The 16,538-nt window shown below is 37.1% G+C and overlaps 1 protein-coding gene across 2 annotated transcripts in view; it reads right to left on the bottom strand.

Annotated features, from left to right (window-relative positions):
- SLC5A8 (solute carrier family 5 member 8) overlaps window positions 1–16,538 on the bottom strand; it is a 61,223-nt gene that overhangs the window by 18,914 nt on the left and 25,771 nt on the right. For both annotated transcript variants that reach the window (XM_078449553.2, XM_081796224.1), the window contains exons 10-11: window positions 14,710–14,777; window positions 1,312–1,398 (exon numbers count right to left, since the gene is read on the bottom strand). In XM_078449553.2, the coding sequence (XP_078305679.1) occupies window positions 1,312–1,398; window positions 14,710–14,777 (155 nt within the window). The remainder of the gene's footprint in view (window positions 1–1,311; window positions 1,399–14,709; window positions 14,778–16,538) is intronic.

Consider the following 16,538-nt stretch of genomic DNA (forward strand, 5'->3'; position numbering starts at 1 on the left):
TCTGGAGGCACCCCATGGTGGCAGTAAATGTCAAAAACCAAAAGTCAGTCCTGTTTTAATGTTTCAAACACTCAAAAAGCACTGTGCATTTCAAAATGCAAAGAGTCTAACCAAAGCTTCAACATTGAGGTTGATATGAACCATTCTCTTGCACTGTGATTAATTTCTACAAAACTTGAGCTTCATATGATATTTCATTGAGAATTATTATTATTAGTCAGAATTATTATTTTTGTGAAGTTTTTATTTGTGTACACTTGGCACACAATGTTACATTAATTTCAGGGGTACTGAAACACAGTGATTTAATTTCTATATATATTATGTTATGCTCACCACAAGTACAGCTACCATCTGTTGAGAATTATTTCTCTGAGAATTATTAGTAATAATGGTAACAGCCTTTATTAGTAGCTGCCTTACCAATCCCTAATGCCTCATGAAGAAAATGGAATTCTAAATGTAAAGTCATAGTTTTGTGGTTATTCTACATCTGTCTGAAACAACAAAACATGCATTATCAGTTTTTCCTGAATGTCAGCCTATAGCAGGCCTGATTAGATGGAGTTTCCTTTGGCTTTCAGAGAAATAATTTCAATTTCATTTACTCCAAACAAAATCTAGTACTTTAAAGCACAGATATGTCTATGTAGAAGAGAGATATTACCTTATTCTGGATACTATTCCCAATTATGATCACCCCTTTGGGGCCAGAACCATGGTGTTGGAGCTATAGCTTTAAATATCAGGAATATAAACTCTCTGGTCAAGGTGGTGAATATCTTATCTTATTGCTTCTCTTTGCTATACTCTGGCTAGTCACAAGTATCCTCAGCTCTATTGCCCTTAAATCTTTCATATCTGAGCCTATTGATCTCCTTTCTTTAAATCCTAGTGATTAATTTTCAAGAAGGGCAAAAAGATAAATGCACAAAAAAGTTGCTGCTTTAGTTATATAATATTCATAATATATTACATATAATATGTTTCATAACATATATACTTTAGTTATATAATATTCTATATTATATTTTAATTATATAATTATAGAATATATTATATATTATTAATTATATAAATATTTAGTTACATAATATATGTTGTTTTGGCAATTTCCATTTAGCTTTACATATGCACAATCCCAGTGCATAGTAATTTATTGTACACCCCAGCAAAGTCAATATGAGTAATTAAGTCATCAAGTCACTAATGACAGATATCAAAGGAATTATATCTTTACAACTGACAAAAATTGAGCCACTACTATATTTGGGAAATTAAGCTTTACACATATTCACTCTTTATACTTACAATTGAGTTGGCAAAGGGAACCAAAATGCCCAAAGCAAACAAGCCCAGAAGTGGTCCACCAATCATGCCAAATATACTGAGGGCTGCCTACAAAAATAACAAAAAGTCAACAACTAGTAATCTCAAATACCAAGTTAAAAAGTTTCAAATAAATTTCATCAGAATGAGAACTTAGTCAGCCTCTTCCAGAAAATCATGGCAGCCTTATCATTGGCAAATAGGTCATCAGAACTTAGAAACTTCTGTTTCTCAGTCTCAACTATTAATCTGTTCATTCAGGTATCTCAATAAAGGAAGCAAAACATAAAGGTAGAGAGTCATGAGACAATGGGAGCACCTATATGAATGCATAAGACAAGAGGGACACTACTCCTCCCAACTGTTTTTGCAGGTGTTAATAATCAATCACATTACTCCTTTGTGCTTTGATTCTCAAAATCTTCTGCAAAACAAGACTGTGGGTAAGTACTCCTAAGTGAACAGAGATGGCAATGAAACCCAACACCATCTTTGGTTCCCTAAGAATGGAATTAGAATGAAAACCAGGATTTAAAAAAAAAAAAAAAAGATTGATCAAATCATGTAGAAAGATTTAAAATGTAATTGGCTAACTGTAACCTTTGTTTTGATGTATAGATGTCAAAAGAAATTACAATGTGAACAATGGAGATATGCAAATAGCTAAAAATTCCAAGAGATATGAGTTCCCAATAATCCAATGGCTAATTTTTAATAGTGGACAGAACCATATAAGAAGAATTAGGGAACCCATTAGTTTGTCTACAGAGTAAAGGGGCTTGATAAAACAGAATGAGCAAATCAAAGAAAAAACATTGAGTCAAGAAAAATCTTATAGGATACAGACAGCAGTCTTAGGTTAACAACAATTACAAAGCCTACCTTTTGGACTATAGAAGGGAGTGTGGATACAGATGACAAACAACTATTGTTTGAGGAGAATATGGGCTCAAAATATCATCCTAAGGAGTCATTTCACAACTTCTCTTGAACCAGAGCCCAGGAGGAAGGGAGATAGACTTCAATGCATAATGTGAAATAAGTCACATGGCCCACGAATCAGGCTATGACAGTGTGACCTGTGAGTCAGTTTTGGAGACACAAGGAATATATCCCCAAAAAGATCTATCTCAGGAAATAATACTTAAGTTAGAGAGGAAGCAAGCAAAAACTGGCTTAGAGTTATGATGACATACCTAGAACACCCCACTGTATATACTCAGGCCAGGGTTGATATATGATAAAAAGGGAAAGTAACCACATTAAGAGCTATAAGCTATACAGAAGAATAAGCAATAATGCAGACTACAGAAGAATAAGCAATAATGCAGACTATGGAGGAAAGCACATTCAGAGGACTTTTGCTGGTTATGGCTTAGCTGTACTAGATAAGCTTGGTGCATCTGGACATAATTCATTCACTCATATAGTCAAGATGAGATTAAGCTATTTTAACAACTGATATGCCTTAAGCAATAATCAACCAGAATGGACCCACGCCTTAGGTCTAAAGAAGGAGTCTGGACGACCTGCTTTGTCCAGCATTGATCTTCAACTTTCTGGAACATGGGGAGGTCCAGGAGTCCCAGACAGGGAGCCGAGGTGCCCAGAGAAGGTCCAGGGAGCATTTGGGTTGATCTGATAAGTGGATATTTATGAACAAGTACAGAATAGGTACATTCAAGCTGAATTTATTAAATGTCTTGAACACTGCAGTAGACACCAGATATTTGATACAGTGTTAGACAACAATGTCAAAATTTTTTCATGGAATTATACACTATTTAGTAAAACAGACATTAAGTAAATCACTACAATATAATATGATAATGGAAATAAGAATATGGTAAGAGAAACACAAAGTGGTCTAAGAATATGTGGCAGAGGGAAACTTAAACGTATGCAGGGAACAGAAAGGATGTTTAAGTTGAAACTTGAAGAATAGAAGATGGCAGTGTAGGAGGACACTGAACTCACCTCGTCCTGTTGATTGCTTAGACTCCACCCACATAGGCCTAAATAACCCAGAAAACTGCCAGAAGACTAGCAGAATGGACTCTCCGGAGCCAAGCGTAGACAAGAGGCCCACAGAAGAGGGTAGGAAGGGCAGAGAGGCGGTGTGTTCTACACGGACTGGTGGGAGGGAGCTGTGGCGGTGGAAGGGCAGCCCACAGGAAGGCAGAGCCCCCAAAGTCTGGCTTGCAAAAGTGGAGGGGCCGGACTGCGTGAGTTCTGAAAGCCAGCGGGACTTAACATCTGGAATGTTAAAAGTCAACAGCTCTGCTCTCAGACAGTAGGGAGGGCGAGAGGAAGCCTGGAGGGAGAGTTGTTGAGCCCCAGAAGGACACAGCTCAGCAGGGGAACAAAGGCACTGGCAAGCACCATTTCCCTCTCCTATCCCCCAGCTGAAATTCCAGAGGGAACCAGTTCCTGTCACCGAACTTGCTTGCTTGCACCGCGCAAACGCCCAACGCTGTGCTTCTGTGGATCTATCCCTGGGATGGGCCTGCCTCCCTCCCAGTGCTGCAGGGCCCCTCCCACAGGGGACCACGGAGAGCAAAGCGAGCTAAGCCTGCCCCTCCTTCCCCTGTTCACCTTGCGGATCCACCTGGGCTAACACGCCCTTGGCCAGATCCCAACAAAGCAGCACCACAAGCCTGGCAGTGTGCAAGCAGCCCAGACAGAAGCCATGCCATTCCACAGTGAGTCCTGCCCTTGGGAGAGGGGAAGATAAGGTACACACCAGTCTGACTGTGGCCCCAGCGGTGGGCTGGGGGCAGACATCAGGTCTGACTGCGGCCCCACCCACCAACACAAGTTTCTCTGGACAGCACAGGGGAAGTGCTGCAGTTTGGAGCTACTGCAGGGACTTGCCAAAATGATGAAACGGAAGAATTCTCCTCAAAGGAAACTCCAGGAAGTAGTGACAGCTAACAAATTGATCAAAACCAATTTAAGCAATAAAACAACAAGAATTTAGAATAATAGTCATAAAATTAATCCCTGGTCTTGAAAAAAGCATAGAGGACAACAGAGAATCTATTGCCACAGAGATCAAGGGACTAAAAAATAGTCATGAGGAATTAAAAAATGCTATGAATGAGGTGCAAAATAAAATGGAGACAGCAATAGCACAGATTGAAAAGGCAGAGGAGAGAATAGGTGAACTAGAAGATAAAACTATGGAAAAAGAGGAGGCTGAGAAAAAGATTTTTAAAAATCCAGGAGTATGAGGGGAGGACTGGAGAACTAAGCGATGCAATCAAACAGAACAATATCCGTATCCTAGGAATTCCAGAAGAAGAAGAGAGAGAGAGAAAGGGGCTGAAGGTGTACTTGAACAAATCATAGCTGAGAACTTCCCTGATTGGGGAAGGAAACAGGCACTGAAATCCAAGAGGCACAGAGAACTCCCTTCAGTCGTAACATAAATCGAACTTCTGCACAACATATCATAGTGAAACTTGCAAAATACAAGGATAAGAGAGAATTCTTAAAGCAGCTAAGGATAAATGAGCCTTAACATACAAAGGTAGACACATAAGGGTAGTAGCAGGTCTATCTACTGAAACTTGGCAGGCCAGAAAGGAATGGCAGGAAATCTTCAATGTGATGAACAGAAAAAATATGCAGCCAAGAATCCTTTATCCAGCAAGTCTGTCATTCAGAATAGAAGGAGAGATAAAGGTTTTCCCAAACAAAAACTGAAGGACTTCATCACCACTAAACCAGCCCTACAAGAGATCCTAAGGGGGACTCTGTGAGTGAAATGTTGCAAGGACCACAAAGTACCAGAGACATCACTACAAGCATGAAACCTACAGATATCACAATGACTCTAAACCCATATATTTCAATTAATAACACTGAATGTAAATGGATTAAATGCTCCAACCAAAAAACATAGGGTATCAGAATGGATAAAAAAACAAGACCCATCTATTTGCTGTCTACAAGAGACTCATTTTAGACCTGAGGACACCTTCAGATTGAAAGTGAGGGGATGGAGAACTATCTATCATGCGACTGGAAGTCAAAAGAAAGTTGGAGTAGCCATACTTATATCAGACAAACTAGACTTTAAATTAAAGGTTATAACAAGAGATGAAGAAGGGAATTACATAAAAATTACAGGGTCTATCCATCAGGAAGAACTAACAATGATATATGTCTGTGCACCGAATATGGGAGCCCCCAAATATATAAAACAATTAATCACAAACATAAGCAACCTTATTGATAACAATGTGGTAATTGCAGGGAACTTTAATACTCCACTTACAACAATGGATAGATCATCTAGACACAGAAGCAATAAAGAAACAAGGGCCCTGAATGATACATTGGATCAGATGGACTTGACAGATACATTTAGAACTCTTCATCCCAAAGCAACAGAATATACTTTCTTCTCGAGTGCACATGGAACTTTCTCCAAGATAGATCATATTCTGGGTCACAAAACAGCCCTTCATAAGTATACAAGAATTGAGATCATACCATGCACACTTTCAGACCACAATGCTATGAAACTTAAAATCAACCACAGGAAAAATCTGGAAAACCTCCAAAAGCATAGAGGTTAAAGAACACCCTACTAAAGAATGAGTGGGTCAACCAGGCAATTAGAGAAGAAATTAAAAAATATATGGAAACAAATGAAAATGAAAATACAACAATCCAAATGCTTTGGGATGCAGTGAAGGTAGTCCTGAGAGGAAAATACATTGCAATCCAGGCCTATCTCAAGAAACAAGAAAAATCCCCAATACAAAATCTAACAGCACACCTAAAGGAAATAGAAGCAGAACAGCAAAGACACCCCAAACCCAGCAGAAGAAGAGAGATAATAAAGATCAGAGCAGAAATAAATAATATAGAATCTAAAAAAACTGTAGAGCACATCAATGAAATCAAGAGTTGGTTTTTTGAAAAAAGACACTAAATTGATAAACCTCTAGCCAGTCTTCTGAAAAAGAAAAGGGAGAGGACCCAAATAGATAAAATCATGAATGAAAATGGAATTATTACAACCAATCCCTCAGAAATACAAGCAATTATCAGGGAATACTATGAAAAATTATATGCCAACAAACTGGACAACCTGGAAGAAATGGACAAATTCCTAAACACCCACACACTTCCAAAACTCAAACAGGAAGAAATAGAAAGCTTGAACAGACCCATAACCAGTGAAGAAATGGAATCAGTTATCAAAAATCTCCCAACAAATAAGAGTCCAGGACCAGATGGCTTCCCTGGGGAATTCTACCAGACATTTAAAGCAGAGATAATACCTATCCTTCTCAAGCTGTTCCAAAAAACAGAAAGGGAAGGAAAACTTCCAGACTCATTCTATGAAGCCAGCATTACTTTGATTCCCAAACCAGGCAGAGACCCAGCAAAAAAAGAGAACTACAGGCCAATATCCCTGATGAATATGGATGCAAAAATTCTCAACAAGATACTAGCAAATTGAATTCAACAGCATACAAAAAGAATTATTCACCATGATCAAGTGGAATTCATTCCTGGGCTGCAGGTCTGGTTCAACATTCACAAATCAATCAATGTGATACATCACATTAATAAAAGAAAAGATAAGAACCATATGATCCTGTCAATCAATGCAGAAAAAGCATTTGACAAAATTCAGCATCCTTTCTTAATAAAAACCCTCGAGAAAGTCAGGATAGAAGGAACATACTTAAACATCATAAAAGCCATTTATGAAAAGCCCACATCCTCAATGGGGAAAAATTGAGAGCTTTCCCCCTGAGATCGGGAACACAACAGGGATGTCCACTCTCACCGCTGTTGTTTAACATACTGTTGGAAGTTCTAGCATCAGCAATCAGACAACAAAAGGAAATCAAAGGCATCAAAATTGGCAAAGGTGAAGTTAAGCTTTCACTTTTTGCAGACGACATGATAATGTACATGGAAAATCCGACAGACTCCACCAAAAGTCTGCTAGAACTGATACATGAGTTCAGCAAAGTCACAGGATACAAAATTAAGGTATAGAAATCAGTTACATTATTACACAGTAATAATGAAGTAACAGCAGGACAAATAAAGAAACTGATTCCATTCACAATTGCACCAAGAAGCATAAAATACCTAGGAATAAACCTAACCAAATATGTAAAAGATCTGTATGCTGAAAACTATAGAAAGCTTATGAAGGAAATTGAAGAAGATAAAAAAAAAAAAAAAAAAAAAAAGGAAAAACATTCCATGCTCATGGATTGGAAGAATAAATATTGTTAAAATGTCAATACTACCCAAAGCAATCTACACATTCAATGTAATCCCAGTCAAAATGCACCAGCATTCTTCTTGAAGCTAGAACAAGCAATCCTAAAATTTGTATGGAACCACAAAATACCCCGAATAGCCAAAGGAATACTGAAGAAGACCAAAGTGGGAGGTATCACAATCCCCGACTTTAGCCTCTACTACAAAGCTGTAATCATCAAGACAGCATGGTATTGGCACAAAAACAGACACATAGACCAATGGAATAGAACAGAGAGTCCAGAATTGGACCCACAAAAGTATGGCCAACTAATCTTTGAAAAAGCAGGAAAGAATATCCAGTGGAAAAAAGACAGTCTCTTTAATAAATGGTGCTGGGAGAACTGGACAGCAACATGCAGAAGAATGAAACTAGACCACTTCTTATACCATTTACAAAAATAAACTCAAAATGGATGAAGGACCTGAATGTGAGACAGGAAACCATCAAAACCCTAGAGGAGAAAGCAGGAAAAAACCTCTCTGACCTCAGCCACAGCAATTTCTTACTTGACACATCTCCAAAGACAAGGGAATTAAAAGCAAAAATGAACTATTGGAACCTCATGAAGATAAAAATCTTCTGCACTGCAAAGGAAACAATCAACAAAACTAAAAGGCAACCAACGGAATGGGAAAAGATATTTGCAGATGACATATCAAAGGGCTAGTATCCAAAATCTATAAAGAATTCTCCAAACTCCACACCCAAAAAACAAATAATCCAATGAAGGAATGGACAGAAAACATGAATAGACACTTCTCTAAAGAAGACATCCAGATGGCCAACAGGCACATGAAAAGATGCTCAGTGTCACTCCTCATCAGGGAAATACAAATCAAAACCACACTGAATATCACCTCACGCCAGTCAGAGTGGCTAAAATGAACAAATCAGGAGACTATAGATGCTGGCGAAGATGTGGAGAAACAGAAACCTTCTTGCACTGTTGCTGGGAATGCAAACTGGTGCAGCCACTCTGGAAAACAGTGTGGAGGTTCCTCAAAAAATTGAAAATAGATCTACTCTATTACCCAGCAATAGCACTGCTAGGAATTTACCCAAGGGATACAAGAGTGCTGATGCATAGGGGCACTTATACCCCTATGTTTATAGCAGCACTTTCAACAATAGCCAAATTATGGAAAGAGCTTAAATGTCCATCAAGTGATGAATGGATAAAGAAGTTGAGGTTTATATATACAATGGAATACTACTTGGCAACTAGAAAGAATGAAATATGGCCTTTTGTAGCAATGTGGATGGAACTGGAAAGTGTTATGCTAAGTGAAATAAGTCATACAGAGAAAGACAGATACCACATGTTTTCACTCTTATGTGGATCTTGAGAAACTTAACAGAAGACCATGGGGGACGGGAAGGGGAAAAAAAGTTACAGAGAAGAATGAGGCAAACCATAAGAGACTCTTAAAAACTGAGAATAAACTGAGGGTTGATGGGGGGTGGAAGGGAGGGGAAAGTAGGTGATGGGCATTAAGGAGGGCACCTTTTGGGATGAGCACTGGGTGTTGTATGGAAACCAATTTGACAATAAATTTCATATTAAAAAAATTATAACATACACAGACAAGAAAAAAATAAAGAAAAAAAGAAACTTGAAGAATAAATAAGACTTAGACAGTTGGAGGGTGCACCCAAATAAATAAAGCAGCTATTAACAAACATAAAGGAAATAATCAATAGCAATACAATAATAGTACAAAACTTTAACACTCCACTTACATCATCTAAACAGAAAATCAACAAGCAAACAATGGCTTTGAATGATACACTACCAGATGGATTTAACAGATATATTCAAATAATTCCATCCTAAAACAAAAGAATACTCATTCTTTTTGAGTACACGTGGAACATCCTCCAAAACAGATCACATATTAACCCACGAAACAAACCTCAGCACATTCAAAAAGATAGAAATCATACCATGCATCTTTTCCAACCACAACACTATGAAACTAGAAGTCAACCACAAGAAAAAATCTGGAAGACCACAAATACATGGAGGTTAAATACCATGCTACTAAACAATGAATGTGTCAACCAGAAAATAAAAGAAAAAATCAAAAAGTACATAGAAACTAATGAATATGAAACACAACAGTTCAAAACCTTTGGGATACAGCAAAAGTGGTTCTAAGAGGGAAGTTTATAGCAATACAGGCCTATATCAAGAAACAAGAAAAGTCTCAAATAAACAACTTAACCTTACACCTGCAAACAACAAACAAAGCCTAAAACCAGAAGAATAAAGGAAATAATAAGGATTAGAGAATAAATAAACTATATAAAAACTAAAAAAAAAAAAAAAAAAAAATAGAACTCATCAATGAAACTAGAAGCTGGTTCTTTGAAAAAATTAATAAAACTGCTAAGCCTCTAGCCAGAAGTATCAAGAAAAAAAGAGAAATGATTCAAATAAATAATATTACACATGAAAGAGGGAAATAACAACCAACACCACAGAAATACAAACAATTAGAATATTATGAAAAACTATATGCCAACAAATTGGGCAACCGAGAAGAAATGGAAAAATTCCTAGAAACATATAATCTATGAAAACTGAAACAGGGAGAAATAGAAAATTTGAACAAACCAATTATCAGCAAAGAAATTGAATCAGCAATCAAAAACGCCAACAAATAGAAGGTCAGGACCAGATGGCTTCACAGGTGAATTCTACCAAACATTTAAAGAGGAATTAATACCTATTTTTTTCAAACTATTCCAAAAAATAGAAGAGGAAGGAAAACTTCTAATTTCATTCTTTCAGGCCAGCATTACTCTGATACCAAAACCAGATAAAGACACCATAATAAAGAGAACTACAGACCAATCAATATCTTTGATAAACATAGATGCAAAAATTCTCAACAAAATGCTAGCAAACTGAATCCAACAATACATTTTAAAAAACCATTTACCTGGCACAAAAACAGACACATAGACCAATGGAATAGAATAGAAACCCCAGAACTAGACCCACAAACGTATGGCCAACTAATCTTTGACAAAGCAGGAAAGAACATCCAATGGAAAAAAGACAGTCTCTTTAACAAATGGTGCTAGGAAAACTGGACAGCAGCATGCAGAAGGCTGAAACTAGACCACTTTCTCACACCATTCATAAAAATAAACTCAAAATGGATAAAGGACCTGAATGTGAGACAGGAAACCATCAAAACCCTCGAGGAGAAAGCAGGAAAAGACCTCTCTGACCTCAGCCGTAGCAATCTCTTACTTGACACATCCCCAAAGGCAAGGGAATTAAAAGCAAAAGTGAATTACTGGGACCTTATGAAGATAAAAAGCTTCTGCACAGCAAAGGAAACAATCAACAAAACTAAAAGGCAACCAACGGAATGGGAAAAGATATTTGCAAATGACATATCGGACAAAGGACTAGTATCCAAAATCTATAAAGGGCTCACCAAACTCCACACCCAAAAAACAAATAACCCAGTGAAGAAATGGGCAGAAAACATGAACAGACACTTCTCTAAAGAAGACATCCGGATGGCCAACAGGCACATGAAAAGATGCTCGACGTCACTCCTCATCAGGGAAATACAAATCAAAACCACACTCAGATATCATCTCATGCCAGAGTGGCCAAAATGAACAAATCAGGAGACTATAGATGCTGGAGAGGATGTGGAGAAACGGGAACCCTCTTGCACTTTTGGTGGGAATGCAAACTGGTGCAGCCACTCTGGAAAACAGTGTGGAGGTTTCTCAGAAAATTAAAAATAGACCTACCCTATGACCCAGCAGTAGCACTGCTAGGAATTTACCCAAGGGATACAGGAGTACTGATGCATAGGGGCACTTGTACCCCAATGTTTATAGCACTCTCAACAATAGCCAAATTATGGAAAGAGCTTAAATGTCCATCAACTGATGAATGGATAAAGAAATTGTGGTTTATATACACAATGGAGTACTACATGGCAATGAGAAAGAACGAAATATGGCCCTTTGTAGCAACGTGGATGGAACTGGAGAGTGTGATGCTAAGTGAAATAAGCCATACAGAGAAAGACAGATACCATATGTTTTCACTCTTATATGGATCCTGAGAAACTTAACAGAAACCCATGGAGGAAGGGAAGGAAAAAAAAAAAGAGGTTAGAGTGGGAGAGAGCCAAAGCATAAGAGACTCTTAAAAACTGAGAACAAACTGAGGGTTGATGGGGGGTGGGAGGGAGGGGAGGGTGGGTGATGGGTATTGAGGAGGGCACCTTTTGGGATGAGCACTGGGTGTTGTATGGAAACCAATTTGACAATAAATTTCATATATTGAAAAAAAAGTAAAAAAACAAACAAACAAACAAACAAAAAAAACGTCTAGTCTACCCTAGCAATCTACACATTTAATGCAATCCCTATCAAAATACCAATAGCATTTTTCACAGAACTACAACAAACAGTTCTAAAATTTATATGGAACCACAAAAGACCCCCAAATAGTCAAAGCAATCTTAGAAAAGCAAAGCAAAGCAAAGCTGGAGGAATCACAACTCCAGACTTCAAGTTATATTACAAAGCTGTAGTAATCAAAACAGTATATATGGTACTGGCACAAAAGTAGGCAAAAGATAAATGAAACACAATAGAAACCACAGAAATAAACCCACAATTATATGCTCAATTAATCTTCAACAAAGCGGGAAAGAATATCCAGTGGGAAAAAGACAGTCTCTTTCTTCAACAAATGGTGTTGGGAAAACTGGACAGCTACATGCAAAAGAATGAAACTGGACCACTTTCTTACACAATATAGAAAAATAAATTCAAATTGGATTAAAGACTTAAATGTGAGACCTTAAACAATAAAAATCTTAGAAGAGCACACAGATAGTTAATTTTAATGACAATGGCTGTAGTAATTTGTTTCTACATAGGTCCCCTGAGGCAAGGGAAACAAAAGCAAAAATAAACTATTGAGACTACCTCAAAATAAAAAGCTTCTGCAGAGTGAAGAAATCAATGCACAAATCTAAAAGGCAACTTACTGAATGGGAAAAGATATTTGCAAATGACATATCTGATAAAGGATTAGTATACAAAATATTTAAAGAACTTCTAAAAGTCAACACCCAAAAAACAAATAACCCAATAAAAAATGGGCGGAAGACATGGACAGACACTTCTCCAAAGACATTGGCCAACAGACACGTGAAAAGATGCTCATCATCACTTATCATCAGGGAAATACAAACCAAAACTACAATAAAATATCACCTCACACCTATCAGAATGGCTAAAAACAACACAAGAAACAGTAAGTATTGATGAGGATGTGGAGAAAAAGGAACCATCGTGAACAATTGGTGGGAATGGAAACTGGTGCATTCTACTGTTGTTGGGCATGCATACTGGCAAACAATATGGAGGTTCCTCAAAAAGTTAAAAATAGAACTACCCTATGATCCAGTAATTGTACTACTGGGTATTTACCCAAAGAACACAAGAACACAAATTCAAAGAGATACCTGTACCCCTATGTTTATAGCACCATTGTTTATAATAGCCAAGATATGGAAGTAGCCCAAGTGTCCACTGAAAGGATAAATATGTGTTGTGTGTGTATTTGTATGTATGTGTAGTGGAATATTAGCCAACCATAAAAAGAATGAAATCTTGCCAGTTGTAATGATGTGAATGGAGCTAGAGAGTATAATGCTATGTGAAAAAAGTCAGTCAGAGGAAGATAAATACCATATGACTTCACCCATATGTGGAATTTAAAACAAAACAAACAAGCAAGGGGAAGGAGGGAGGGGGAGAGAGAGAGAGAGAGAGAGAGAGAAACAGACTCTTAACTATAGGGAACAAACTGATGGGTACCAGAGGGAAGGTGGGTAGGAGGATAGATTAAGTAGGTAATGGGGATTATAGTATCCACTTGTCATGATGAGCACCAGGTAATGTATGGAATTGTTGAATCACTATACTGTATACCTGAAACTAATATACCACTGTATGTTAACTAACTGAAATTAAAATAAAAACTTTTTTAAAATTCTTAAAATGAAATACCGAGGTGTAAATATCACTAAATACATACACAACTTGTATACTGAAAATTACACAATGGTGATGAGAAAAACCAGGGATCTAATTAAATGAAGAAATATACTACATTCATGGATTCAAAGATTCAGCATAATAAAGATGTCAATTCTCCCCAAAATGATATACAGATTTAATGCAATCCTATCACAATCTAAATAACATATTTTTAGATATAGAGAATATTATTCTAAATTTTATATGGAAAGGCAAAGGAACTAGAATGGCTAAAACAATTTTTAAAAATAAGAATAAAGTGGAAATTAGTTTACCTGATTCTAGACTTATTATAAAGCCATACAAATCAAGACTGTGTAGTATTGACAGAGGGATAGACACACAGATCAATAGAACAAAATAAAGAAACCAGAAATAGACCCACACAAATATGCCTGTTTTTTTAAAAAAAAATTTAATGTTTTATTTATTTTTGAGAGAGAGACAGAGACACAGCGCAAGCAGAGGAGGGGTAAAGAGAGAGAGGGAGGCACAGAATCTGAAGCAGGCTCCAGGCTCTGAGCTGTCAGCACAGTGCCCGATGCAGGGCGGGGCTCGAATTCACAAGCAGTGAGAACATGACCTGAGCCAAAGTTGGATGCTCAACCAACTGAGCCACCCAGGCGCCCCCTAACCGATTTTTAATATAGGTGTAAGTCAATGGAAGAAAGATAGCCTTTACAACTGGACATCCATGGGGAAAGGGGAAAAAAAGAACATCATTCTAAATCTCACGCCATTGAGAAAAACTAGGTAAAGGGTATATGAGATATTTCTGTATTATTTCTTAAAATTGCATGTAAATCTAAAATTATATGAAAATAGAAAGTTTAATTTTAAAAAATTTAAAGAATTTAGTCATCTCTGTTCCTTGATATGTGTACATATAGATGAATAGAGAAGTCTGGAAGGATGGTCACATCAACATTTAAAAAACAAGAATTCAGTGATTAGGATTCAAAGCTTCCAGAATCAGCTCTTACCTGCAGCAAAGCTCCCATTAGTGATGCCAGTGCAGCCATTCCAATACACAGAGCTCCAAACATCACACCTAGATGGATGATATAAAAGCCAGTATAAAATTCAGACCCAGAGGATTCGAATTCTCAATAGAATAAGCTACCACACCTTTGATTCAAAGTAATTAATATGATTGTGATGATTGTGGTGAAAAATGGCCACATACATCAAAGCCAGACAAAAAAAAAAAAAAAGGAAGGGGTGTTTTCTTACAAGATCAGCAGAGTGCAAAGAGGAAAGAAAACTCTGATATTGTGTCTCAGGATTAATTACATTAGATTATATAAGTGAAAAATCCCTAGCATTAACTATGGGAACTTTAAAGCTAAGAACTATTGTGTTATTAATCTAATCCTCTATAAACATTTGTTTATAAAGGAAGGCTTAGGTCTCTGTTTTCAGTTTGCCAGAAACAGGACACAATCCAGCTCTGCTGTGTACAGCATGATGGGGGAGAGGATTAATAAACATCAGAAATTAGAGTGTTCTGATTTGAAGTGTCCATTTCTCCCAGGAAGTGTTCATCCACACCAAGGGGTGGTTTAGGACCTTTAGCCCTCTTCTTATCTCAATCAACATACCCAACCCTTTCTTGTTAAACTAGCCAAGAAAGATAGCATCAAAGACAAGTATGATATTACCCCTTCTACCAAATTGTTTCCCCACAACTTTATAGAAATTCTCAAGCCACCACTGCTGGCCAGATTATAGATTATGGGATTTTTTTTTCTCTTTTGGCTTTCAATATTTTCCAGATTTTCTCCAAGTACATGTTTTACTTTTGAAATTAAATTAAAATTTACACACACACACCCAGATTTTTATTTTTGAAGACTTCCATTCAGCACAAATCACCTGAAATCAGTCAATATAATTTCCCACGCATAAAATTCAAAACAAAAAAAATGAATGATAGCTTTGCTCATCATAAAATTAGTGCATTCCTTATATCTATCTGACTTACACTAGCATTCACACCTTTGTTAATTATATTGGGTAAATGACCTTTTTGCACCTGAATGGAAACCTTACATTAAGTTTTTGCAAAGAGCTTGAGATACAATCATTTTTATACCTCTTAATCCTAATGTAAATGGTATTTCTAACATATTTAGCTTGATTCTTCTCTATCTGATTGCTCATGGATGGTCACCATTATGGGTTTTGGTATCAAAGTTACTGGAAACACATTCAAATCATTTGCCGTATTCTTCTCTATGATACCTTTACTGTACATATCTCAAGATAATGACTTTACATAACCCTTCAAAGTAAACAAAAACCTCATCTACACTAGCAGAGTTGATTTGTTATTAATCATTATCAACATCCTTCCTTGAGCACAAGCTGGTGCCTCTTGTTTTATATGCATTATCTCTAAACCTCATTGTACCCGCAAGGTGAACACATTTTGTTTCATTTTCCATATAAAGAAATTCAAGCTGTATTAGGTTATTGGGTTTGCTTAAGGCTAATAAATTGGTGAGCAAGATTAGGTCTGTCTGGCTTCAAAAGCTTCTATTGAAAACCACACAGTTTTGATAATCCTATAACAAACCAATCTAAATACTCTTTGGGAAGCATTGTATCATTCTGAAATTATGCTGCAGGATTAAAATTGGGCACCTAATAAAATTATGCAATGTTATTTAAATGTAAGGCACACTCAGGCGCCTGGATGGCTCAGTTGGTTGAGTGTCCAACTTTGGCTCAGGTCATGATCTCACAGCTCGTGAGTTCGAGACCCACATCGGGTTCTGTGCTAACAACTTGGAGCCTAGAGCCTGTTTCG

This window comes from Panthera onca, chromosome B4 (assembly GCF_046562875.1).
Source record: "Panthera onca isolate mPanOnc1 chromosome B4, mPanOnc1 haplotype 2, whole genome shotgun sequence".
In the NCBI taxonomy this organism is placed as follows: Eukaryota; Metazoa; Chordata; class Mammalia; order Carnivora; family Felidae; genus Panthera; species Panthera onca.